The following is a 27,793-nucleotide window of genomic DNA, read 5'->3' on the forward strand; positions in this document are numbered from 1 at the left end:
AATACTAATAATGAGCTCCGAAGATGAAAAGCAGGTTGCAACTTTGAACTTGCGGTAATTTTGCCACTCAATGCGATCCTGTTGTTTTGAATCCCTGTCAAAGGTTAGCATTAGAGAGGATGCTTCCACAAGCACAAAATTAAGCACCGGGCGTCCTCCCATTCACAGGACTGAGCAAACAAGCTGTTTATTGTTCTTGACACCAGTGTGTTATGCGAGCTCAGCACGAGACCAAAAACACTGCCGCTGACGTCACTGGGAGTCAGCTGTGAGCAGCGTGCTGCTAGCCGGACATCATGGTGAGCCTCTGTGGTGTTTTCGCGTTTAGTAAGGCATAATTAGGGCAGCTGCTAATTCTCTGTGGTGTAATTAGCTGTCATGTGTTTTTTTAAGAATTCCCTGTTCAAGTTTTAATATTATTTTATGATTCCGCAGTGCCGTCTGCTTGGCATTAGCTTGTTCTCAAACTTCACTGGCTAGCTTTCTGCAACACTTCAGTCATGCGAGTTATCCGATAGCTGGCGAAAACTAATACAACAGGGATGTTAAATAAGAGTCAGCGCTGTTAACTTTCAGCCTAACTTCAGTTATCAGTCGTACGCAGGGTAGTGTTAACAAGTAAGATAAGAAAACTGGAAAGTTGGGATAACGTTATCGCTACATGTTCAAACGAAAGACAGTAAATGTTAATGCAGGCTATTTAAAACATTAGCGGCCATCACACATGCACGTTATTACTTTTGTTTGCTAGCTTAACCAGCCTAATTGATACCCTTCCAAATTGAATTTGGTTTCTTGAAACACTGATGTGCTGTGTGTAGCAAGCCAGTAAATATTAATATGGACTATATACACTTACCGGCCACTTCACTTACTAGTACCGGATTGGACTCCCTTTTGTCTTTAGATCTGCCTTAATTCTTCATGGCGTGGATTCATCAAGGTGCTGGAAACATTCCTAATAGATGTTTGTACATATTGACATGACATCATCCCACTGTTGCGGTTCCTGTTCCACCACATCCTAAATGTGCTTTATTAAATTGAAGTCTGGTGAGTGTGAAAGCCGTTTGAGTACAGGGAACTCACTGTCTTGGCATGTTCAAGAAACCAGATGAGTACACTGTGGTCACAAAGGAGTGGGTTTAGTCAGTGACAATACTAAGGTAGGCTGTGGTGTTTAAATGATGCTGGTTTGGTGCAAAGGTGCCCCCACACCATTCTTTGGTTGTTTCATGTCTGATTCTTGGTGAGTCTGTGTGAGATGTTGCTTCAGTTTTCCACTCTTGACTGACAGGAGTGGCATCTGGTGTGGTCTTCTCCTGCTGTTGCCCGTCTGCTTGAAGGTTTGATGAGTTGTAACGAGTGGGCATTTGAGTTGACTGTTGCCTTCCTATCAGCTCCAAGCAGTTTGGCAATTCTCTGACATTTTTGTCCGGAGAACTGCCATTCATTGGATATTTCCTCTTATTCGGATCATTCTCTGTAACTCTTAAATATGATCATATGGGAAAATACCAGTAGACAGACAGACAGACACACACACACACATTCATTTGTATGCTCCTCTTACAATCTGAAATTGCATATAACATTCTATACATTTGTCTTTCCTGTTTTATTTTTTATCACAATTTCAGGACAACTTTAAAACAAAAATGAGTTTTGGATTATTTTTTAGCCTTTATTCCCATTGAAGTGTAACATCAAAAACCAAGTTGTGATTGCAAATGATTACACCAAATTTGCAAGCACACTGGTTGTGATGTTTAATCTATGCAGATTGGTCTGATTTTTTTTTTCCCCCATGTTCAGAGCAGATATTGAGACTACAAATAAAAATTGCCTCACCCTGTTTTTTTGAAAGACTCACAGACGAGCATTTCTTTTTACTGTGTTCATTTTGGTAACTTGCTCCAAATCATAGCACATGTACAATCGCTGAAATTAAAAAGTGAAATTTGCATTTAGAAGAACATTTCTGATGTTAAATATCTGTTAAATTTCTTTGCAATCATTGCGACATTGTCTCAGCAGTGTTTCTAATAGGAGCACTTGACTTGAGTTTTTAAGGTTTCATAATTGTGCACTTCTGTAAAAAGATGTTGAGACTTGCTCCAGTTGCCAGGCATGTATCGATTGAACATCAAGATCAAAGTCAACCAATTTAAGTTCAACAGGGTGAAATTTTTATGTTTCTTAAATGTTCTGCTGGAGTTGACTAAGCAGGTAAGGAAGTTGAGATATATTATCTCTGGGGTTGGTTGAAAGGTATGATGGGGTGTGGTCAAACACAGTAGGTGTAAATCACTTAATTGCTTCCTACCACTCTGTAGCTTGTCACGCTGTAATTTAACATCTCCCAGTACTAGCCAGGAGCAGTTCTGGAGCACTTCAAAACAATTTAAGCTCTGTTTGTTTTTCATCCTCCAGAATGAAGATGAAGCCTGCCGTGCCACTTCTCCTCCTGGCCCTGCTCGCTGTCACAGGGCTGAGCCAAGCCCAACTCGGGAACTCTTTCCTGGATTTCTCCTGGATCCTTCCCAGTCTCAGTCGGCCGGCGAACCACAGCCGCATCTTCTACGCGGTGATGTTTGATGCAGGGAGCACGGGGACACGCATTCATGTCTACACCTTCATCCAGAGCGACTCAGGTAATACAGGCCAGAGGTGTCTCTTTAAGCCTGTTCTCTTCCCTATATTTACTTATTTCCTTAGGTTAGCGGCGTTATGTGCTCAATACAGAAACAGTGACATGTAATGAATGCAGGCTGCCTGCAGAAAGCCTAGCATAAATATTCTAAGGGTTTTTCTCACAATGTAAAGAGTAGCAGGGAGACCTCTGGTGCTGTACAAAAAAAACTGAAGTGCTGTGCAGCTTAAGTAGCACGCTTCAGGTGAACTGAAGTGAATATCTATACTTGCAGTTCTTTTAAATCCATAAATGCTCACTTCAAGGTGCGTAGGTAATTCCATTAATAATCCTTTTTGGTCAGATTTAAGTCGGAGTGTCTCATCTTAAACATGGCTATATGTACACTAAGCAGATTTATACCTCCCTAAATTAATTTAAGAGGTTCTATATGTGACGTGGGTGGCTCTTGTGTCTTTCAGAGCAGCTCCCCATGTTGGACAATGAGATGTTTCATTCCATAAAGCCTGGCTTGTCGGCATATGTCGACGTCCCTGAAACGGTGAGTTCAGCGTTTCCTCTGATCAGTTGCATTGAGTTGGAGGGTGCACTCATTCAGACATTCCTGCTGCCAGAAATGAAAGTGAGAAATGCAAAATGACAAACAAGTCAGGCCCAGCTGACATAACACTAAGTGTCATCTCAGCTCTCAGCAGTCACTCAGTAGACTTTTCGGCTGCTCTGCGGTGATTGTTGTTTCTGTTTAAAAGGCTGGACAAACAGTGAGGATGCTGTTAAAGGTAGCCAAGAGGACGGTGCCTCGTGTGGAGTGGAAGAGAACTCCTTTGGTCCTCAGAGCCACAGCTGGACTTCGGCTGCTGCCCACACAGAAAGCTCAGGCTCTTCTGGACCAGGTAAGAGTGCACTGTCTCGTACTGAGACCTTATTGAGAGGCCTGAGACGGCAATTACACAATACAAGCATTGTGTAGAGTGCAGTTCTTTATCATATGGGAGTTGTTTGGCGCTACAATGTCTGACACCATCGTGAAAAAAAAAACAACCCCACAACCTATTATCCAACAAAGCAGCAGGGAGAAAAGGAAAGTGCTGTGGCAGGTATTACAGAGACAGGAGGGGAAGTATTGTTATCAGAGAGCAGGAGATTAGTGTGGAAGGCTCTTGTGGAGGGGATAAGATAGTAACGGATAGCCCTGGGGCACCTTGAATGATAAATGATACTTTATTAATCCCCCCCAAGGGAAATAATTAATCCCTTCAAGCGGAGGGCACCTCTGGATGAGCTACCATTACACTAGATAACATTAAGGCCATCTCACTGTTGCTTTCCTTTGCTCCTAGTTGCACTTAAATCTCCCTTTCTCTCGCCCGTCTCTCCCTCTTTTCCTCAGGTTCAACACGTGTTTGACGAATCTCCTTTTTTGGTGTCAGACGACGGCGTCAGCATAATGAACGGCAAAAATGAAGGTAACGTCTGCCCACCCTCTGCCCCGACAAGCAACACATCCGTCAGATATCACGGCAGCTGTTGTCCTCTCTGAGGTGTTTTGCAGGTGGCATCAGTGATCTGTCTGCCCGCTTTTAGCGTGCTGTGCAGTTTCTGTAAAGAATCGTTGTTTACTGCAGGCATGAACCTAAATTGCTGAAGATTACAGCAGTGTTTTGTGATGACACTTAAGAAAACGAAATGGCATATTACCACAAAGATGAGTCAGTAATTATGCGGTGCAAAAATACTATTGTCTGTTGTGCCGTTGTGTAATTGATTAGTCAGCGTTTCAGCCTCGTTTATAGGACTACATGCCTTTTATATATGCAAAATTAGTTTCTTAAATGGTCTTTGTTTTCACCTGAAATGACAGGTTTCTGTTTTCTTACTTTTCTTTTGTGCTAATTTTGTAAATGTAGGACTCCTGGCTTGGATATCGCTGAACTTTCTAACAGGCAAGTACACTGCATTAAACAGTAAAATATTTGTACCTCTTTTTCGTACTTTATATCCAGGTTTAACTTTGTATCTAAAGGTGCCGTCGCGTTATCACACCTCATGTTCACAAATAGAGGCTAAATGTGTCCGACTATGAATTTCCTGCCTACAGGAGTGCTCTGATCTTTATCAGATAGGATCCAGCGATTTTATACTTTGGCTTGTACATGTTTGCCAAATAGGCCTTTTGAAGATAACATCGCAGGTGTAACTGATTCGGTCCTTTGTGTTGTGGTTTCTGGATTAAAGTGTGACTTTTTTTTTAGGTCACCTGAAAGCGCGAAGCAAGAAGACAGTGGGAATATTGGATCTGGGAGGAGGATCAACGCAAATCACTTTCCTGCCCAAACTGAGGGTCAGTTGTTTGAACACTTGAGAGAAATCTGTCTGATCTCTAACCTTTGGTGATAGTAACCCTCTGTGCTCTCTGTATTCCACTGTAGAAAACCACTGAAAGTGCTCCTGCTGCTGACTACACTGCTAAGTTTGATGTCTTAAACTCAACATTTGAATTGTACACTCATAGGTAACTGTTTCAGAAACGACTGTATGCTTCATGAGACATAATACAGTCCATTTTAATTCAGTGTGAATGAATAAGAAATTGCTTCTTGATTTCACATCAAGATCATTTCCATATTTTCCTTTTTCACATTTAAAATTAGCCTCAAGTTCTGACACTGACTCTGTGACTTCACTCGGATCTGTGTTTAATTAGGAAAACGTCTAGTATCTGTTTAGGCAAGGCAAGGCAAGGCAAGTTTATTTGTATAGCACAATTCAACAACAAGGTGATTCAAAGTGCTTTACAGAGACATTAGAAACAGGAACAAATAAAAAGCATGATTTAAAATTGAATAAAACAAGCAAATAAACTAACTAACTAATTAACAAACAAACAAACAACAGTATATAAAATCAAAACAGATAAAATCAGAACAGTAGATAAAATCAGTAGTTAAATGTAAGTTTTGAAATTTAAGCTTAAAGTGTGGATTTGGTGCTTTATTCAAATGCAGCTGAGAACAGGTGAGTCTTCAACCTGGATTTAAATAAACTGAGTGTTTCAGCTGATCTGAGGCTTTCTGGGAGTTTGTTCCAGATATAAGGAGCATAAAAGCTGAATGCAGCTTCTCCGTGTCTGGTTCTGACTCTGGGAACTGATAAAAGACCGGATCCAGATGACCTGAGGGATCTGGATGGTTCATACTGGGTCAGGAGGTCATTGATGTATTTTGGTCCTAAACCATTCAGAGCTTTATAGGCCAGCATCAGAACTTTAAAGTCTATCCTCTGACGGACAGGCAGCCAGTGTAAGGACCTCAGAGCTGGACTGATGTGGTCCACTTTTTTGGTCTTAGTGAGGACTCGAGCAGCAGAGTTCTGAATGAGCTGTAGTTGTCTGACTGATTTTTTAGGTAGACCTGTAAAGATGCTGTTACAGTAATCAAGCCTACTAAAGATGAATGCATGGACTAGTTTTTCCAGGTCCTGTTGAGACATCAGATCTTTTATCCTTGATATATTCTTGAGGTGATAGTAAGCTGACTTTGTTATTGTCTTAATGTGTTTTTCTAAGTTTAGGTCTGCATCCATCACTACACCCAAATTTCTCGCCTGGTTTGTGGTTTTTAGATGTATAGATTGAAGTTCTCTGGTGACCTGTAATCGTTTTTCTTTGGCGCCAAAGACTATTACCTCAGTTTTGTTTTTGTTTAGCTGGAGAAAATTGTGGCACAACCAGTCATTAATTTCCTCAATGCATTTACCAAGAGCCTGTACAGGGCCTCGGTCTCCTGGTGACATTGTGATATATATTTGTGTGTCATCTGCATAGCTGTGATAGTTTATTTTGTTGTTGTTTATAATCTGTGCCAGTGGGAGCATGTAGATGTTAAACAGAAGGGGTCCCAAGATGGAACCTTGGGGAACTCCACATGTGATACTTGTCTGCTCAGATGTGAAGTTACCCATTGATACAAAGTATTTCCTGTTTTCTACGTATGTTTTGAACCAGTTTAGTACAGTTCCTGAAAGACCTGTCCAGTTCTCCAGTCGTTTGAGTAATATGTTGTGGTCAACTGTATCAAATGCTGCACTGAGGATGTGTATTATAGGCAAACACCACTTGTTTGCCTTCTTTTGAGGATGACTTATTTGTCACATGCACAGTCTGTTTCTGCTTGGTTTTCTAAGTGTGTAACAATTCTTCAACTTCATGCAGCTATCTTGGAAATGGACTGATGGCGGCACGGTTGGCCACACTGGGAGCTCTGGGTGCAGAAGGTACTGTGCTGTACATGAACTAAATGTGTTTCTTTGCCATTATTCATGTCAGTGTCATCATTGCACGTCACTGATGGATACTGAGAAGAAGGTGGGTCAGTTCAAATGGTTTCTTTTTTAGATTTTCCAAATCTCGAGAAGGAAAAGTAAAGAAAGATATTTTTGTGAGATGTAGTTTTCTGTTATAAATGATTCTGGCCCTGAGATACACTGAGATGAATCACTGAAGTGCTTCAGAGAAAATTGTGTTAGTGACTGCCTGAGTTTTTTTTTTTTTTTTTTTTTGAGTCATTCTATGACCACGGTAACCTTTGTGTGAAGCTGTTGAACCAGTCACGAGTTTAAACAAGTGGTGTCTGCGCTGTCACAGGGTTGGAGTGGCAGGTTTTTAAAAGTTCCTGTCTGCCAAAGAAGTTCAGGGATGAATGGAGCTTTGGAGGTCTAACCTATCAAGTGAGCGGGGACCCAGATGGTATGATCCCATTTACTTATAACAAGCTGTAAGCAGATGAAACCCAAAGCTAAGGTTTGCAAGGAAGAACTCAAAAAATGTCCATTGATTTTTTTTTTTCCTTGGGTTTTACAAAAGATCTTATCTGTTACCAGATGCGAGCAAAATGCATAATACGAAATTTAAATATTAGCAGCAATATGAGCAAAAATATGAGGGCATACTTGGATTACTTGAATGAACATAAGATGCTGACTTTATTCTGCTGTCTCTGTTTTTCTTTCCCCTCCAGGTTACACAGGATACAAGCTTTGTTATCAGGAAGTACTTAAGGTGGTGAAGGGGATTATTCATCAGCCGTACGAGCTTGAAGACTCCAATGTTTTTTATGCATTCTCCTATTACTTTGACAGAGCTGTGGATGCGGGCCTTATCGGTTAGTGAACACACACACACACCCCCTTGTACACACCTTATATAATTATACAGACCCAGTAGGGTGTCATTACCCATTCCAGCACTAGACATAGGCAGGGAAATGTGAGTCACTTGCACCTGTCTCAGGGGATTTGATGAGCTATAGGTGTGTAGGTATTAAAGAAATTGCTATTCTCTGCCAGTCCAAGCTGAAAGGCCACAAGCTCTATTACTAGTATTATGGAAATGTACATGTAGACCTGTTCTTGTAATGAATGGTGTAGCATTTTTAAATGTGAGTAAGATGACCTCAGTCACCTCCGTTGCAGATGAGGTCCACGGAGGGATGCTGGAGGTCAGAGACTTCAAGAAGAGAGCCAAGGAGGGTGAGATGGGCGAAGGAATGCATCATTACTATGACAGATCTGCAGCTCCCTGTACTTGAGACACAGTGTGCATCTCAATGGAGCTCATTTCTATCTGAAATCTTGCCCTCATCCACAGCAGAATACAGATGACTGATTATTCCTAACACCTAACAGCCCTTATTTATCCTTTTCTCTGCTTAGTGTGCAATAAGATGACCAAGTACCCTCCCATCCACCCTTTCCTGTGTATGGACATGACTTACATCACTTGTCTACTGAAGGATGGGTTTGGCTTTAAAGAGAACACAGTTTTGCAGGTGAGGCAGCATTGTGTAATAAAATTAACAGGGTTCTGGCCTTGGTTATAAGAATGCAAACGAAGCAGTACACCCAACGCAACAATTTTTCACAAGGCTGCGCGGCTTTATGAATTCAGCTATTTATGTTTCGAGCTGTTTAGTTCAAACTTGCAGATGAATCATAAGATGGAAACCTATCAAAAGACACAAGCAATGTTTCAAATGAAAAGGTTTAAAATAGCTCCTCACACTTCATAGCATTTTCACAGGCCTTCTTCAAAGAGGCCCTGACACATTAGTCAAAGAAGAGATGGTAATATCTCATCCTACCTTTTTATGTTTGAAAATTCACTATGTACACTGAAAACAGCAGATAAGTGTGCTACCAGAAATTGCAGGGTGAGTTGCATTTCAGAAACCCTCCCCAGGGACTGGGAACCTTTGGAGGGGCTCTGTGCATTTCCACAGTAGGGAACTGGGCCAAAAATGTTATTTTCTGATAGTTTCATGGCACTTACATTCTAAAGCATATATTAACACCCAACACCTCCACACAGCCATGCAGGAAAAATGAAGCACAGACAGATTTAGTGCGGATATAAGAAACACTGGTTGCAGCCAGTGGTACCCGTCAGCAGAGTGATAACAATATTCAATCTGCCTTTTTCGGCTGAGAGGTAAAAACTGCAGGCTTAATCTTGCTTGGGGCACCAGCTATAGGCCAGACCTTTTCAAGAAAACTACTGGGTCCAGAAATGGCATCAAAAATGATTGGGCTGCTGTAAGAAACTGACCAATGAGATTCTGTCTGCTTTGATCATTTTCTTATTTACCCAACTTTCACTATATAATGCTATCAGATGTAACACCAAAAGAAAAGTGTCTCTGCACTAGTATTGCATCAGTGGAAATGAGATAAAAGACCTTCAGCTCTGATGCACAGAGGAAGCCAGTGTAACCTGCAGGTTGTAAAAACAGTGGTTGCTTTTATATCTGTCAGCGGGATAACCTTCCCAGTCTCTGAGGGCCTTTAGACTGCAGAGGAAACACAAGCAACCGATGATTTGAAGGGATCTGTGGACTCCTTGGAAAAAAAAAAATTGTAAAAAGTTGGGAGTACTTTGAGTAGAAACTTGTCTGTGTCAATTCTCTTTTAATAAAACAAAGGAAAAGAGGCACTTTTACACAAAAAATTCCATTACCTTTTTTATTTCAGTAAATACAAAAATCCTTTGAGTGATTTGGTGGGTTTTTTTTTTTTTTTTTCCATCCTTAGCTAACCAAGAAAGTGAATAACGTGGAGGCTAGCTGGGCACTGGGTGCTACATTGGATCACTTCCACTACCTGAAGATTCACTGAGAAGTGAGGAGCGTACACTGACAACGAGAAGCTGATTTTAGGTGGCGCTCACTAACCACACTCAAGTAATGTGCACTACCTTATCTAAGAGCAGCAGACAGCTGGTGTTGGTTTTATAAGGGCAGAACTAACCTCATGAGTAATTCTTAATTTCTTTTAAAAAGCAATTATTCTCAAGTGTTAATATATTGAGCTATATATGAGCAATGCATTGCCCCACTCGGAGAACAAGTGAAGCACAAGAGGCTGAATGAAACATTTTACCAATAACATACTCTGTTAATGCACCTCTGGGGATTAGTGGATATAGAATTTATTTGAGATAGATGTTTTCTATTTTACTAAGTCTGATAAACAGAGAGGCCTGACTTGTTAAGTCATGTAATACCAGCATTTACATGCAGCATTTGATTAACTGTGCTTGAGTGGTTTTTAATGTTAAGTGTTTCGTTATTAGTCAAAAGAATAATGGCTATAATGGGTGTCTGGTACATTTAAATTTAACTTATCAGCCGTTGAGGTTTTGGGGTACTTGTTTTTCATTAACAACCATCACTGCATTTCAGTGTCTACAATGATGAAGCACATAAGCATTCCTGGTCATTATAGTTTCATAAACTAGCAAAACCCGTCTCAGTATTTCTTTGGGAGTCTTTGTTCTCAAAAACACGAGGAAAAAAAAATGTTTGTACAAACTTTGCCATTTCACGCTTATTAAAATAAAATCATCACTGGTTGCTAATTACAAATATCTACAAGGGTCTACAGGTCTGAAAGTCATCTTTTTACAGATACATATCTATATGTAGTCCACTGTGGCAGTCAGCCCAGTGCTGCTGCAACACGCAGTGTGCGATGTTTGTTGTGAAGGTGGACTACAGCAGAGCAACTACATCTTCTCCATATGCATGGCCCTCCGTTGTCATGGTCACCAGTTCATGCGGTTGAGAGAGAACTACCACAGAGTCTGCAGAGCCTACACAAACACAAAGGAAAGTTCAAAGAGGATGTTATTCACCCTGTATGTATTTAAAATAACATGAAGGTGCAGACATTGTAAAATCAAACCAAGCACTTTCAGCCTTTGTGCTGATGAAGCCGTTCTTGAATTTCTGCAATACATACAAGTTGTATGCAGCTGGGATGTTTCCAGGCTTCCCAGCCACACGTCTGAACTACATCACCTGGCTCTTCAGTGTTCAAATAATTTTAATTTTATTTATATCGCACCAAATCACAACAACAGTCACCTCAAGGCACGTTATATAGTAAGATAAAGAGCCTTCAGTAATAGAAAAACCCAAAAATCAGACCGTGAGAATGGAAAACTCCCTTTTAGTAAAGAGAGTAAAAAAAAACAAACAACCCCACAAGTAGAACCAGACTCAGGGAGGGGGGAGTCATCTGTTGTGACTGGCTGGGGATCAGGGGAGAGAGACCGGACAAATAAAGAGATCCAGAGATGAATAAGAACTAATGATTAAATGTAGGATGTGTATAAACATAGAGTGAAAAAGAAACAGTGCATTATGTGAAGCCCCCAGGAGCCTCGACCTATTGCAAAGGTCACCTGATCCAGACGTAACTATAAGGTTTATCAAAAATAGTGTTAAGTTTGATCTTTAAAGCAGAGAGTCTGTCTGTCTCATAAATTCAAGCTCCTTCCACAGAAGGATGGAACAAGCTCTTATATTTTGGATAAACAGTTGAAAGTTATGGTTGGCACTGACACTTTGGTCATTGCTTATGTGAACTATGTCATCAACACAGTCCCATAACCATTTACACAGGCGCTTGAATCGCAGTCTTTTCTTGTTTACCAAGTAAAAAAAAAAATACTGGCAGCCACCAGTGCAATAACTGCTTGAGTTATCGCGCTCAGATGATTTTCTGAAAGCTTAACCTCTGACCTTGATCTTGAGGTCAAGGTCATTAAACTTCATACTCGTCCAAGAGTTGTGGTAGATGCACCCATGGTATGAATTTTAGAATCCCATGTCGCCTTGTTCTTGAGTAATCGTGTCCACATCGCCCACCTGTGCTGCGGGGTGATGACAATACCGCATCAGCATTTTATGGCTGATTGGTTAAAAAAACAAAACCTTGAGAGGTGGGCGAACACTCAAAACAAAAATAATATGCAAGCAGCAGTGCTACACTAGTGAATTTATTATTACCAGCATGAGGTTATCAATGTTATTTACAAATTTGTTTTTAATCTTATTTATTTAACAGGTACAATGCAAAGAGTGCCAGCTGAACTGCTGGAAACAGCCTAAATGTGAAATTTCAGAGACATGAAAACTCGAGCAAACACAAGTCTACACAGCCTGAGTGTAGCCGCCGTTATCAAAAGACTCATTCCCTGAAAAACACTTAATGGGACATTAGTGACACCACAAGTTGACTCAGCATCCCTGACATTAACAGAACATTATGAGCTTCACCAAATGAGAGTTTACTGCAGGGCTACAGCATTGTCAGATGTGTTAGGTGTTTTTTAAATCCACTCTTTATGAACTGCCTTTTTTTCCTGTCATACTTGTTCAAACGCCTACCTGGTGATCTCAGCATGGCATGGTGGAGATTCATGGGTTCCACAGTTGTTGTCATGGTGACCATATTGTCTCCATTCTCACCGTCTGCCTCCAGCAGGCTGCTTTGTGTCAGAGCCTCTCCTGTCAGTTGCACACAGACATCAAACTTTTTGTTTTTCCCAAACCTCAACACAAGAGAGAGCACATTTAGAGTAATCCGTCATCTTTATAGAAACCAGGACTCAACCTGCAGCCTCGGTGTGATCACCACAGGCCAGTGCTGGTTAGAAAATGATGCTCTGAAGTTAAAAAATAATTGATAAAAACTGGAATCTAGATTTCTAGAATGCGTTCTGTATAAATGTTGATTTTTGTTTGCTTATTCTAGTTATTCACAATCAATTTAATAATTAATCCAGTACCTCTTGTCATGTATAAATAACAGAAACTACCAGGCTGTTGTGCAACTGCATCTTCCTTTGCACTGCTTTTACAAAAGACTGGCCTCTTTGGGGAGGCTGACCCGAATAAATCTGCTGTTTATAATTAGAGCTTTGGCAGCGTTTCCTCTGCGGTGATTCAGCTGCTGTGCTTCCCTGCTGCTACAGAGATGTGACAAGGAGGCAAATGTGCTGTCTGCTGTCATTGTTTCATGCTAAAAATGAATTTAAGCTTATTTTGTTCAATTGTTCCAGATGCTGGAATGTGAAAAGCTCAATGAACGATCCTTTTAATCTGAAAGGTACTGAAAATGATACCGAGAATAGAGACAGGAGTGACTGTGTAAATTTGCCTCAGCTGTATTGGAAGATTAACCGTATATATTCACTCAATTATCTCAGCAGGTGAATGCATTTCAATAAAGCAAGATGATGTTATTTTAACTTGGTGATTAAAGACTTCTTAGAGGATCTGACCCCATCACAAAAAGCCCAACAGGCTTCGTTTTTTTTTTTCCCCTGCAGCAGCGTTTTGCTGTCTCTGCTTTTTCTTTTTTGAAGCTATGTGCATTCTAAAACAATTCAGCTACTGGGCCTGAAGAATAAAAATGTGAATGATACATTTTTAAGTGCTAGAAGTCATTAACAATTCAAGAAATGTTCCTAAATGTAAATTAAAGCAACACCATCTCTATGCAGACTTTAAAATGTATGGGCAGCTTGAAGCTACATAATCCAAGGATTAGCATATCCACCCACCACACTGGGTGGGTGGGTGTGTGTGTGTGTGTGTGTGTGTGTGAGTGAGTAAGACAGACAAAGGGAGAAAGACCTGTTTCTCTGCTTTCACTACTGAGTCCTTCCTCTCCGTGTCTCTTCCTCATGTGGACGTTTCTGCTGCCCGACTGAGAAAAAGTCTTCCCACAGATCCCACACACATGAGGCTTCTCACCTGGGAAGTACGCACACAGACACCAAGCAAAACTTTATTCTTCTTCTGAACTGCTGCAGGACGCCGTCTACAAGGCGCACTACTTTACACTTTATCTGTAGCTTACTAATTACAAAGGAGCGCACTGCTGCGCAGCTGTGAACTTGTCCCACTCACCAGAATGCACGAGCATGTGTTTTCGTAGACTGGAATACTCTGCAAAGGATCGCCCACAGCCATCTGCTTCACACAGAAAAGGCTTCTCTCCTGAAAGCAGCCACCCACCACAAATATACATATTGTTTACCTCCGCATTACAAAGCCCCAATTAAACTCTTATTTTTGCAGAAAGTATCAGATGCGGATGCGTTCAAAGGGATGCGTTGAATGGCCCCGACGCACTGGAAATTACAATAAACTGCAGCTTTGTTGTTGTCGTTTCTGAAAGCCGCGATGACCAAAATAACCCAGATAAGTCAGCTACGGCTCATTCTTCCAGATATACAGGCGGAAACTAAGCACAGGTCACCTAACTGACTGTGGAGCACGCCATCAGAAACCTTAATGCCACCCTAAATAAAATATGACAGAGTAGTGTTACTGATTGCAGCAGTAAAATGGAGGGGCCAGTGCTGCTGACTCTTCAAATCTCCAGCATTAACTCTGCCAAGGAAGCATTAAATGAGCAGAGTCAAATGGCCTTAGTTAGTTATTGCTTCCAGGACATTTGGGCTTTTAAATGCAGGGGTCCGTCCTGCTTTCCCCACCTGTGTGTGTGCGTCTGTGGTTCTTCAAGTTTCCAGCAGTGGTGAACCTCTTGCCACAGTTCGTCTCCTTGCAAATGAAGGGCTTCTCGCCGTTGTGAGTCCTCATGTGAACCTGCAGCCTCTGCAGCACGTAGAAACTCTTCCCGCAGCCTTCTGCGCCGCACCTGAACATCCGGTCATTCCTGCGAGCCGAGATAAGATGACAAACAAACCTCGACGTCTCTCGTGCACGTGCTTCGTTGGTTAAAGCCCGCCACGAGGTCAGACAGGGTAGCCTCAAACAGATCTGCTACGCTGGTATTAACAGAGCTCCTGCCATACAGCTGGAGAAACTCCTGTTGCACAGCAGTGCTTTCTGCTCCCTGCACAGTCTTTCTGCCTCCCCAACAAATAAAGCAGGAACCTTTTCCTGAGCTGCCATTACTCCTTTCATTGTGGCTGTAAAACACCTGTGCAGTTTAAAGCCAACACCTCCAGCTTACATTTTACAACTGCTGAACAAACCTAGTGCCTTTTGTACTTGAAAAACATCACACAGAATAGCTTGAAGATCGAGCTCACCCTGCCCTTGAGGGTACTTCAGGAGGGCAGAACGTGTCTGGAGAGCAGCCTGTTACACATCTTACACCAAATCTTATACTAGAACATGAAGATTAAAGTTGCAGGAACCAAAGACATTCAGGAGGACTTGATTGCTCACCATTACAACTTAAAAATGACACTAATTTCTGGCATTACACAGCTCAACAAATAACCAAGATACCATGATACACACAAATTTGTTCTTTTCTGCACTTTTGTTGCATATTGGGCTCTAGCTTACAGAGTATGACTTTGTGGTGTCTACATTAGCTGCTTGAATCTTTTTGTCTGACTTGTATCTATACTTTACAGACATTACAGGCATGTAATTTTCTATTAACACATTTCACAGTTGGTGCACGCGTTCCTGTGTGTAATGAAATGTGTACATCAACAACGCTGTATTATTTTCTAATTTGAAAAATGCGTCCACATTATCAGAATTTGCACACTTGAGCAACATCCCCTATGCTTGAACCACTGCTGGACAAGGCACAATCCCCCCGTGCTGTCTGTGCGATGCGTTACCTGTGTGTTTTGAGGTGATATTTGAAATGAGCGGGCCAGGTGAACGTCTTGCAGCAGCCCTCAAACGAGCAGCGCATCTGCTTGGAGAGGGGGCGGCTCGTTCTGGCAGAAAGGTCTCGTTTGTCTCCGTCTGCTATCAGACTGTGTGTGTGGTCACCTAGGCAACCGGAAGAGGAAAGTGAGCGAGGTGATGCAGTAAACAATCCAGCAGCGAGAGTGTCCCCGGCCTCTGGAGCATACCTCTATAAAAGCTAATCACTGGTTACTGACTGAGACTTGCAACCAAAACAAAACTCAGAGATGAATGAAATCAGTCCCATTTAACCCGACCACACTCCACGCTTATCTGCTACAGTTTAGTTTGTGCTGGTGTCTGCTGTAAAGCACCTGTAACTGATATCCTGCTGCTGAAAGAAACTAATCTAATCTGATGGAAGTTAGATTTAGATGCAGTAGGTTCAGAGCCCCTGTGCTGCCTTCCTGCATCACAAACCTCCACTACACTCAGTGATTTTGCACTTCTCCCCTCCCAAGTGAGTACTGTGGATCAAACTACCCCCATATGTCTGATAAACCCCCCGCTTGACTTTGACTTCTGCCCAGGAGACAGCTGGAGAAACTCCTGTTGCTATCAGCCTCAAAGATCCGAGGACATGCGCTAGCCAGCTGTCCCTGATCCTGAGTCACATTTACAGCCAGAATCTGAAGCAGAAGAAGAAACCAGTGCTGTGCAACACGCTGCCTGCTTCCTGTACTGATCAATTAGCAGCTTAAAGACCCTGGCATTAGGTGATGAAGGTGCCAAAGCAATTAATCTTGCTGAGGATCTGTCAATCCAAAGAAGGGGAGGGTGGCCTTGAAGGGCTTGTTTCACACGGCTGAATTACTAGCTGCTCTAGCTGCTCTTGATACAAATACAAAAAAGTCAAAGATAACTGTGCTGAAAAATATCAGCTGTATTAAAAGAGTGTATCTGAACCTAAACTGGACTATGTGAAAACCTGTAAGTAAAGAAGAATGCACAGAGTAACATAACCACTTTTAAGAGACAAATTGCAGATTTTAAGACACTTGACAGCTTTTCCATTTTACCTGAAAATCTATTTTCAACACACACAAAAAAAACAGCACAAACAATAATGCCTTCTAGTTACCACTTGATTTGTTTGTGCACATCATCACAAACATGTCAAATAAATCCCAGTCAGGTCAAGATGGGAGGAAACAAACCCGGGGCTGGGCAGAGATATGAAGTAAACTTCTTACACTCCCATATCACTTTTCAACATGGACCTCCAGCTGCAATTCGACTCAGAAGTGGGGGGTTCAAAGATCAGAGATGTAGCTAGGAGTCATGGAGCCTTAAATGTCATGGGTAAATGCTTTATCTAACAGGCAGCCTGTGGAGGCAACTTAAAATGGTTTGCGATGTAGTCCTGACTCCTGGTGCGGGTCAGCAGCACTGTGGAGCGTCTGTTTCAGATCAGAGCAGAGGCTTTACAGTAAGATAAGATAAACGTGTGGACAGACGCCGCTAAATAAGCAACAGGTCGAGACGCAATGCGGGAGAGGACGGTAAACAAGTCGACGATCAAAGGAGTTTGAGTTTGCGAGACCCGGACGAGCGTTTAATAGCCATTTAGAGATTTTTCTAAGTGTAGCGTCGGCATTACTTTCAAATAGATGGTAGAAAGTTGAAAAGAAGAGGGGAAACATGAGGCTACAGCCAGCAGCTGTTGTCACACTGGATTCTGTGACCGCTGAGACTCAAAGGCCACCACAGCCTTTTTTTATTACAGCTTAATGAATGCTGTATTGAAAAGGAGTTGATGAATATACAGTAACAGGTTTTGGTTAACAGCTATTAAACAATTTCCTGGCTATAACCGCACTTGCTGGCAGATTTACACTTTGGTTTCTGAACAAGGTTCAACAAATAAGATATAATCTGTGAAGCATCGAGCCTCTGTCCCTCCCACTTCTTCTCTTTGTGCACATCTAAGTGGCTCCTGTTCTTCGCTTATATTTACTGTGCAGACATGAGTGATATTGATTTACTTATATAACTCTTGGCAATAAAGCAAACACAATATTTCAGAACCATCAGCTAATTTTATTTTCTGCAATATAACATCTTCCTAATTGCTTGATTGCATGTGTGTCCCCAGGCCTGACCTCCTGCCACCCCACATTTTTACTAAATCATCAGCGACATAAAATAACCACGGGAGCTGGATTCTGATCACTGCTTCGTTATATTGTGACATTTACAGCTCTACTAAATATCTGCCGTCGCACTTGTACATCAGTCAAAGACAAAGCTACAAATTCCTTTTGATTGGGAGACTCGAGACGAGAATTTTGGGACCCAGTTTTAGTCAGAGCTGATTACACCACGTTTTCATCTCTTCACTGACCTCATTTCTCTTCTGTCTTTGATGCCTGCTACCAAAATATACGCCGCTTCCTCTACACAGCCGTTACTTCTTGGTTTTTTCCCCCCAGTTTTATTCTCAAACTTGATATTAAATCCCAAATAGCTGCCTACAGAGCACACACCACTAGCAGCGCTCACATCCAATGAGTGTTGTTTTAATATTGTTTCAAAAAGAGCATATTTGACATAACTTTAAGGTGTATAAGATCCCTGGAAGAATTCTTTACCGTTCGTGACACTTGCAGCTCTGGCGTCCTGGCTGGCCTTGGCATCCTTCGCTAGCTGAGCCCGTGTGGCGGCGATCAAGCTGTCATGTGCCAGCTCTTGTACCCGCAGATACCAGGGAGCGCTGCCATCTATTCCGTAGTCCCCCGATGGGACCCCCTCATCTTCATCATCCCCGGCGCCATCTGCGGCGAAGATCAGGGACTCTGAGGAGGCTGTAATGCCTGACGGGGGGGGAAAAAAGAAAAAGGTCAGGATGAGAGTAACTGAAATAGAAGACAGCTGCAGTATATCTCTGAGGCGCTCTAGGTCACTTCTATTTATTTATTATTGTTCTTCCAATGCTGCTCTATTCTAAGCAAGCGGGAGGAAGTTTTCAACAGACACCCAAATAGAAATATAAGAAAACATGACAATCCTTTCTTCAGGGACTGAGTACATTTAATAAACAAGTAATTCTGTCCAGTGAAACGTCTCTCCATCACGTCTCACTGAATCACAGACAGAACACAGCGCGCTGCACAAAAGGTGTATGTGAGGAGACCAAAATTAATTTTTTGACTCTCTTGCCAAGGCCTGATGAACCAAGAGAATGTGCTTGCCAAGGCTCATTTCTTCAAGCCAAAATATTTTTTCTTTTTTGAATGGAAATGTGTCACCCCATTTCTTTTTGGCGCTGTGTGTGGAATTTGGAAGACAGAAAGTGCAGACACAAGACGGGATTTAGACTTTTTATATGAAACTTTGCTTGTCAGTTAACAGTAATATTACTTTTTTTTTTAATATAGAAAGCAAATGTTAGAAGATACACACTGATTGGACACTTTATTAGGTACACCTTGTTGGACCAACTTTTTGATTCAGATCTGTCTTAATTCTTCATGGCACAGATTCATTAAATCGTTGGAAACGTTCCTCAGAGATTTTGGTCCATATTGACATGACAGCATCGCACAGCTTCTGCAGATTACAATTCTCCTGTTCGACCACATCCCAGCGATGCTCTGCTGGTTTGAGAGATGGTGACTGTGGAGGTCATTCGAGTACAGTGAACTCATCGTCAGGTTCAAGAAAGCTGTTTGAGATGATCTGAGCTTTGTGACACGGTGCGTTATCCTCCTGGAATCAGATGATGGCTACACTGTGGTCATAAAGGGATGGACATGATTAGCAACAATACTCAGGCGGGCTGTGGAGCTTAAATGATACTTAAATAGTACTAAGGGGCTAAAAGTGCGCCAAGAAAATATCCCCCACTCCATTACACCAGCACTACTAGCCTGAACCACTGTTACAAGGCAGGATGGACACATGCTTTCATGTTATTTTCTCCAAATTCTCACCCTACCATTTGAATGTCGCTGCAGAAATCAAGACTCATATGACCAAGCAACACTTTTCTAATCTTCTATTGTCTAATTTTGGTAAGGCTGTGTGAACTGCAAACTTGTTTTCCTGTTCTTAGCTGACAAGCGTGATACCTAGTGCGGTCTTCTGCTGCTGTAGCCCATCTGATTCAAGGTTCAACAGGTTTTGCTTTCAGAGATGCTCTTCTGCTCTTGGCTGCAGCGAGTGGTTATTTAAGCTATTGATACCTTCCTATCTGCTTGAAGCAGTCTGGACATTCTTCTCTGACCTTTGACATCAACAAGGCATTTTCACCCAGAGAATTCCTGCTTGCTGGATATTTTCAGACCATTCTCTATAGAGATCGAAAATGTTACGTCAAAACCGCAAAGGATTGTAGGTACGAGTGGCAAGCGGTACTAGCGCACGCAGGCTTTCACAAGAAAACAGTCACACAGCAATAAAAAGAAACACAAAGAATGGCAAGAAGCTGTTGTATTATTAACTGCAATAGCCGGTCACATGACAGCCACGGGAAGCCGACGGGTAAAGAGATCGTTTTTTATCGGATTCTGTAGTGGAAGAAAAATTGTTCAAGCCATGTTTCCGAAGTAACAAAGAGCCAACGGATGGCCTGGATTGCAGCCATTCGAAGACCAAATATGACGTTTCAGAACACTGCAGCTCACATGTTAGTCTGCTCCAAGCATTTCCACAAAGGCAAGTCTTCTGTTGCAGTTATTACGTAATTTATCGTAACATAATTGTTGATGTAGGTTACAAATAAGTCTATATTGATTTGAATTTAATTTGTTGTGCTATGCTGCTTTGTTCACTGTGGCTTTGCGGGCTAATGTTTGTTGTGCTTTGTAGGAAAACCAGCCTACAAAATGCTGGAATGTGATCCAGACTGGGCCCCCTCTATCAACCTGGGTCAGACCGAGTGTAAAGCTGCTACCACAGCGAGATTTGATCGGTTAAGAGAGAGAGAGCGAGATCAAAACAGCCACGAAAAGTCTGCATATATGTGTCCAAGTGTTGTATTGAAGGAATCAAGTGATGAATAACTGTTTTCCAGTATGTTGTTTTGATCTGGTTATTTTTTATTATTTTTTTTGCATTGTTGATTTGTTTTTCACTGAAGCAGCTAATAAAGCACGATGGAATACAATTTTGCCTCTTTCTTATAAGACTCTATAATAGAATGAAACAATAATGCCAGTTATAAATAAAGACAATCAATTGAATGAATTAAGAAACACTTGTTTTGTATCTATTGGATCTGAAAATGTTGTGAAATGACAAATAGATTGCGTTGGCCTGTACAGGAGATAAAGAAAAAACAAAATTACAACAGTAAAAGTAAACTGGACCTGGGCTTGTTGCAGGGATCTGAAGTTACTAAACATTTTGTGAGTGTTGCACTCACACTTAGGACCATATAATTATAAATATGTGCATGATGAAAGTTGGGCAGCACGCTAACGTCTTTAGTCCACTCTGTATTAGAGATGGACCGATCCGATATTACGTATCGGTCCGATACTGACCTAAATTACTGGATCGGATATCGGAGAAAAATAAAAAATGTAATCCGATCCATTAAATATCACGAAAGCACCTCGCAAAACTTGCAACACGCCGTAACTCACCTCAGAACGTTAGCACGTCGGAGCAGTATGCATCACGTGATAGAGCGGCTGTGGCATGCGGGACCTGTCGTGGTCTGGATAGCATTTGGAGCTTCGCTAGCAACCCGGCATTTCATCTCCGACAAAGTTATCCCGAGAGAAGTAAAGCAAGTGTGTAAGTCCATCTCTGAATGTTTGTAAAGCATTCCTGCGTTAAGCTTAACAAACGATATATGGAGCGACTGCCTCTTCTTGCTGCTACTTCAATCATGAAACTGCTTAACGATCAGCTGATCGGCTTTTCTGTCGCTAGTCCGTGTCTCTAGTTTGCTTTTGGCCCACTTTGCACCAGAAAGAGGAAACCAGCGGCTGAACAACAGCAGCACGTTTAAGCTTGATCAGCTGTTGTTAGAATGTATTTAATATTAGTTTCTACTCGAGGATCTTTTTCTAGTAGCTGACGCTGGTAACTGTGCAGGGGCGGATCTAGCAAAGTTTAGCCAGGGGGGCTGATAGGGCATGAACAGGGAAAAGGGGGCACAAAGACATACTTTTCTTTCTTATTCTCATTTAAAATGTCGAGCTTTTAATAAATAATTATCTGACACCCAAAGTTTTAATTTGATGTAAAATGAATAGAAGTCAATTACTGTATATAGTGACTATTAAGTCTAATATATATACCCTAGTAAGCTATAGTACTTTTTCCTTTGGGAAGGTACCATCTGTGCAGTCTGCAATTTTGTTGAAGAAAGATGTTGAATCTATTTAATATTTCTTGAAAAATAATTGATTTCTGTGCATTTTTTTTCCACACTGCATCAAATTAAGGTTGATTACGTCGATTAAGCATCATAAGGTGGAGCGTGAGGGGTGGTTCCCTATTTTTTATTTATTTATTTTTGTTGTTGCTGGGAGTTTGAACCCTATTAGTTAGGTTGCTTAATATTTATGCTAAGTACTCTTTAAAATACCAGAATAGGGAGGATGGTGTAGGTTTAAGTTTATTAGATTGATCAGTATTGCTGAACTATGAAATATTTTTTTTTGCATACAGGTATAACAGAATAGCTTTAGTGTAGTTGTTGTTTTAAACTTGAGTATGAACTTATACAAAATGCAGCAAGATATTTAAAAAACAGTTTTGTTGATTAAAAAACACTATATCGGATTCATATCGGTATCGGCAGATATCCAAATTTATGATATCGGTATCGGACATAAAAAAGTGGTATCGTGCCATCTCTACTCTGTATGCTCATATGGGTCTGACGCTTTCACTCCTTTGATTTTTTGCTTGTGCTTTTTTTTTTGCCTTTTCGTCAAGTCTGTCTTTGTACGGACCTGCCGTGTTCTCGTTTTGTACATAACTGTTTTTGGGGCAAATAAAATGCAAGTATGGATTAATGCAGAATTAATGGTTACCGGTGCTGGAAATGCTAGTGTTTGATGCAGTGTTTTGATTTTGCTGCCACTCGTACCTACAATGCAACGCGCGAAAGTCACGTAGTCTGTCGATCTCAATACACACTAGAGAAGGTTTTGTGGGAAAAATCCCAGCAAATCAGCAGGTTCTGAAATACTGAGATCAGCCTGGCTGGCACTAACAACCATGCCACATTCAAAGTCGCTTATCCTTTCTTCTCCATTCTGTTGCTCTGTTTGAACACCAGCAGGTCGTCTTGATCATGTCCACATGCCCAAATGCACTGAGGTACTGCCATGTGATTGGATGATTAAATATTTGTGTTAACAAGCAGTAGAACAGGTGTTCCTAACAAAGTGGCCAGTGAGTGTAGAACCAAAGGATTAACGTTACTTTGCTGGCCTGCAAAGGAAGAAATCGTGAGTCACAAAAATAAATTCAAGCATTTGAACTAAAGAACATGGATGCCAAGTGTGGCAAAAACATAATTCAGACTTTGGCAGAGACAAACGACGTCCCTTTAATGTTCGTTTACCTTTTGCAAGGTTCAGCAGGACATAGGAAGTGTTGTCTGACTGCTGTAAGTCATGGAGGATGGGCGGGGGGCTTGAAGCCCGTGGGTGAGAGTGCGTCTGGACTACTAATGAGCTTTGCTCTGACACGCCTCCAAACTCTGTCAGGGAGGGGGAACTCTCAGGCTCGTGGCTTAGGCCTCCATCTGGGGGAGGAAATCAGTTATTGTGTCAAATTGAAAACACATTTACTGTAAAGTAATATCAAACAGTAAATAATCAGTGAGCTGTTTACGCAGATATGACAAGTGCACTGTACTGATTTAATAGCACGAATATAAACTAGCAGACATGAACATACTATAAAAAAGGCACAACTCAAAGACTGATTTAAAATAACTAAATGTATTCAGTGTGTGTATGAGACTTCAAGAAGGCACAAAATAGAACTTGATAAGCAACACTGAATGCAAATATAGCCTTCATTTACAATCAGTGCTGTCTGCTCTTTTAGATCTGCCCCTCTTATTCAAAGTAGATTAATAAAAAATAGAAATAAATCGTAGACACATTGTGTCACAAAGAATATCTGTCCTTCCAAATTGAAGCATCTCTAGCAAGCGCTTTTCTTTCTTTTCGTAGAGATGATTTACCGTCTTTTTCAACAGCCGTGGAAGGCTTTCCAGGTTTCAAATATAGACGGTTAAATGCACCAGTGCAAATCTGAAGGGATAGAGATATTATGAAAACAATCAGAATGCTGTGAAGAACTGTTCTTATTGCCAAGGGTCTTCTAAATGCTTATTTTCATGTGACAAAAATTTTAATTAGCAACAAATTTCATGTATTTCATGTATTTCAGACCCAGCAACACGCTCAGACAGAAACTGGTTCACCCGAAAGACAAAACGCCAAAACACAAACTTAACAATGTGGTGTATGCTGTACAGTGCAGCGAGGAATGCTCAGACCTCTACATTGGAGAGACCAAACAGCCACTTCACAAGCGCATGGCACAACACAGAAGAGCCACCTCCACAGGACAAGACTCAGCAGTCCATCTGCATCTTAAGGATAAAGGACACTCTTTCGAGGATGCCAATGTTCACATTTTGGACAGAGAGGACAGATGGTTTGAAAGAGGAGTGAAAGAAGCCATCTATGTCCACTGTGAGCGACCATCTTTGAACAGAGGCGGGGGTTTACGACACCAACTCTCTGCCATCTATAATCCAGTTTTGAGATCCCTTCCCAGACGCCTTAACGCCCACTCACATCCTGGGCCGTCTGACCTCAGGAATTCGCATGATAAGGTGGGGCCAGGTTTCACAATGAACACACCCGAAACTCTGGCTGATTGGGACCCACGCCCAGTTTCACACCTTGGCTCAGGCAATTAGAGGATCATCAGGGGTCCTTTTGTCCCTCTGTGGGGGGTCACTCCCACTAGGTTTATATCTGGGACTCTCCACCATTTGACCTTAGAACTGAAGAAGCTTCTCGGATGAGAGGTGAAACGTCTTCAAGCAACTTAAAGAAGTCCAGACGCTTTTCTTTGCAAGCTCCTTTGACTACGATGACCTGGATGACTGAGAACCTTCACAGACAACAAATTTCATGTTTTCTCACAAACTAGTGCATTTGAATTTAACAATGTGGCACACGTATTTATGTGACTATTCCACACACAAAGGCCGGCTGTAGCTAGTGCCACTCATATACACTTGTATATGATTCAGTCAGTGCTCAGCGCCGCAACCATCACTCACTACAGATAATTACACCTACATTTTCTTTCTAAATGACACAGACAGGAAATGGCAGAGATTGTTGGTTAGGTATCTTTTGTCTTCTATTCTTCTTCATCATTATCATCATCATCATCTTTTAAAGAACAAGAATCTATGATTAAAGCTGTGATTGGTGTATCAGTTTAACAGAAATTGTGCAGGTACATGTATCAATGTTGGTGTGAATATACACTGCTAAAAAAACATAATATAAAAACAAAATAACACTTGGAAAACACATCAGTGGAGGGAAAAAAAATGCTGGATATCTATACTGGTGTTGACTGGGTAATGTGTCAAGCGGTCAAGGCGATGGACTAAAAATCCATTGGGATCTCCCCGCACAGGTTCGAATCCTGTCGACAATGGTCAGCTATTTTTTTTTTTTGTGCAGGGATAGCTCAGTAGGTAGCAGGGTCACCCCATGATCGGAAGGTCGGGAATTTGAATCCACTGAACAGCTACCCTGAGGTACCGTCCCCACACACTGCTCCCCGGGCGCCTGATCAGTGGCTCACCACTGCTTCACTGAGTGAATGGTTAAATGCAGAGAGAGTAATTTCCCCACAGGGATCAATAAAGTATACATTATTATTATTATTATCATTATCATTATTGTTATTATTATGTGCTTGTATGTATGCCTGACAACGTTGGGGTATGCTCCCAATGAGATGACAGGATGTGTCTTGGGGGAGACCTCCTCCCAGTTTAGGACCAGGGCATCACTGAGCTTTAGGACAGTCTGAGGTGAAACCAGAGGTATTCTATTGGATTTTGGTCCAGTTAAAGGAATGAGACTGCCTGCATATCTTCACCACATAAAGCCAGGCATTGTTGTGCACCAGGAGGATCTCAGGACCCACTGCACTAGCATAGGGTCTGAAAATCCAATGATTTCATCCCAATACCTAATGGCAGTCAGGGTGTCATTGGCTAAGCTCTAGAGGTCTGTGTGTCCTTCCAGAGACATGTTAATGATATATCAATGGTGCCAGGCAGTGAGCACAGGGCCTACTAGAGCACATCAGGCCCTCAGGCCACCCTCATGAAGTGTGTTTCTGATTGTCTGGTCAGAGACATTCACACCAGTGGCCTGCTGGAGGTCAATTTGTAGCTCTGGCAGTACTCATCCTGTTCCTTCCACAAAGGAGCAGATACCAATCCTGCTGATGGGTTAGGGACCTTCTACGCCTGTCTCCATAACAAGGTACGGCTCTGGTAGTAATATTACTAGACAATGAAAAAAAACCCAAAACGATTGGATGTAGTAATGAAAGATGTGGCACGAATATCACTACTCTGCCCAATAGTGGACAAGACAACAGAAGTGAGCATGTGCTCACCTGTGAGCTCCAGCGGGGTGCACAGGGAGCTCTCAGCAGGGGCCAGCAGAGGCAGGCAACAGTGTTTGGACTCCGAGTCCTCCAGACCCTGCACCAATGGGATGGACGCGTTCTGCACAAACTGCACCAGCAGCTGAGTGATGGGGAAGGAGAAGAGGCACAGCATGGAAAAAAAGATGAACCTCGTGTGTTATTTAACAGATCCCTGCACCACAAAGAGGTCTCCCTTCGGAGGGCGAAAATGATGGCAAGCTTACCTCTGGTTTGGAGTCAAGCTCATCAGAAAGCATGGGTCACCCTGTGTGGAACCTGCAGGGCGAAATAACACCACTGAGCTAATAAACGAAAATACTCGTCAGTATAAGTGGCTCGAGCACAATGACAATAATACACACCTCAAATGTGACCTGGTGAACGGCAGAATCTGTCAGTCATAAGCTCGGGCTGCAGGTCATCTTCCAGTCAAATCCATGGTACGAGCTCTGCGGTCAACAACAAGACAAAGCTGTCAAGTAAACCTCCGGAGGTTTTTGGTAAACACAAAGAGCCACTGTATGCTCGGCAACTGCAGCTAAGTGTAGCCAAACCTCAATAAAATCCATCTAAACTGTTCTGGATAAAAACAGGCATATGGCACACTGCCTGTTTACCTAGCTAGCATAGCTAGCACCTAGCCACCGGAGCTATTTTCCCAAATGATGGATCCCCGCTGACGACACACTAGACAGCTATACAATTCCGTTAATTCTCCGGTGATATTAAACAGTTTACCTTGCAATAGATGTGTATGCAGGACACAGCGTAAGAGTAACTTAATGTATATTTATCTCCAAAGAGCAGGTTTGGGCTACGGAGGCTCAGATACATCAATTTTAAGACACTTCCGCGTTTTCAGTAAGAACCATTCTGTGTCATCGACGCCATCTAGCGGTAGAGATGTGTAATTGAATGTAAAAACTGACCTCTCAGTCAGTTCAATAGCTTATTGGCTTCCTTGTTCCCTTTTACAAATAAATATATCAGAGGTAAAAAGCTTAAGTTGAACGGTTTGGAGTAAAAGTTAGAGGGCCGTGGATATGTGCAGAGGAAGAATACTGGGTATGCTGGACAAAGGATGTTGAAGATAGAGCTGCCAGGCAAGAGGAAAAGAGGAAGATCAAGTAGTGAAGGAAGACATGGAGAGGTATGGTGTGATAGAGCAGGATGCTATAGGGATAGGGTGAGATGGAGAATGTTGACCCGTGAAGACTGCAGCTGAATGACGAAGATTCCCTGGTGGTGACATGCAGTACATTTTACATAAAAATAAATAAGATATTAGCATACAGTTAGTTTTAGACTACCGTGGAGCAAGTATTAATGGCAACAGGGTCTACAGGATCTAAAGCTTGAAAAAAAGTGACTGTTTTACTGGGATATACTGATCACATTTGTTTGGCACTGGATTATTAACATTTAAAAACAGTGTTCATGT

The 27,793-nt window shown here is 41.8% G+C and overlaps 2 protein-coding genes across 5 annotated transcripts; one reads left to right on the forward strand and one right to left on the reverse strand.

The window, feature by feature from the left end:
- The first annotated feature begins 12 nt into the window (after window positions 1-12).
- On the forward strand, window positions 13-10,575 carry entpd5b (ectonucleoside triphosphate diphosphohydrolase 5b). 3 transcript variants are annotated; one of them, XM_026143161.1, is made up of 14 exons: window positions 13-299; window positions 2,434-2,654; window positions 3,115-3,194; window positions 3,403-3,546; window positions 4,044-4,119; window positions 4,561-4,596; window positions 4,906-4,994; window positions 5,083-5,165; window positions 6,864-6,925; window positions 7,296-7,397; window positions 7,669-7,812; window positions 8,123-8,179; window positions 8,363-8,478; window positions 9,737-10,575. In XM_026143161.1, the coding sequence occupies exons 2-14, from the start codon at window positions 2,435-2,437 to the stop codon at window positions 9,818-9,820; spliced, it is 1,293 nt and encodes a 430-aa protein (XP_025998946.1). In that variant the 5' UTR covers window positions 13-299; window position 2,434; the 3' UTR covers window positions 9,821-10,575. The 3 variants fall into 3 exon arrangements, with proteins under 3 accessions (XP_025998946.1, XP_025998948.1, XP_025998947.1); XM_026143163.1 differs by lacking the exon at window positions 9,737-10,575 and adding an exon at window positions 9,461-9,582; XM_026143162.1 differs by lacking the exon at window positions 13-299 and adding an exon at window positions 341-1,053.
- znf410 (zinc finger protein 410) lies at window positions 9,654-27,693 on the reverse strand. Of its 2 annotated transcripts, XM_026143158.1 has the most exons (13): window positions 27,091-27,693; window positions 26,715-26,801; window positions 26,577-26,628; window positions 26,320-26,452; window positions 23,837-23,906; window positions 23,207-23,389; window positions 18,270-18,491; window positions 15,606-15,762; window positions 14,496-14,677; window positions 13,906-13,995; window positions 13,630-13,749; window positions 12,379-12,498; window positions 9,654-10,796 (listed from the first exon to the last, which is right to left on the reverse strand). In XM_026143158.1, exons 3-13 carry the CDS (start codon window positions 26,597-26,599, stop codon window positions 10,696-10,698), a joined length of 1,401 nt encoding a protein of 466 aa, XP_025998943.1. In that variant the 5' UTR covers window positions 26,600-26,628; window positions 26,715-26,801; window positions 27,091-27,693; the 3' UTR covers window positions 9,654-10,695. The 2 variants fall into 2 exon arrangements, with proteins under 2 accessions (XP_025998943.1, XP_025998945.1); XM_026143160.1 differs by lacking the exon at window positions 23,837-23,906 and having other exon boundaries at window positions 27,091-27,689.
- Between the last annotated feature and the right edge of the window lie 100 nt (window positions 27,694-27,793).

Source organism: Astatotilapia calliptera, chromosome 15 (genome assembly GCF_900246225.1).
Source record: "Astatotilapia calliptera chromosome 15, fAstCal1.2, whole genome shotgun sequence".
Lineage (NCBI taxonomy): Eukaryota > Metazoa > Chordata > Actinopteri > Cichliformes > Cichlidae > Astatotilapia > Astatotilapia calliptera.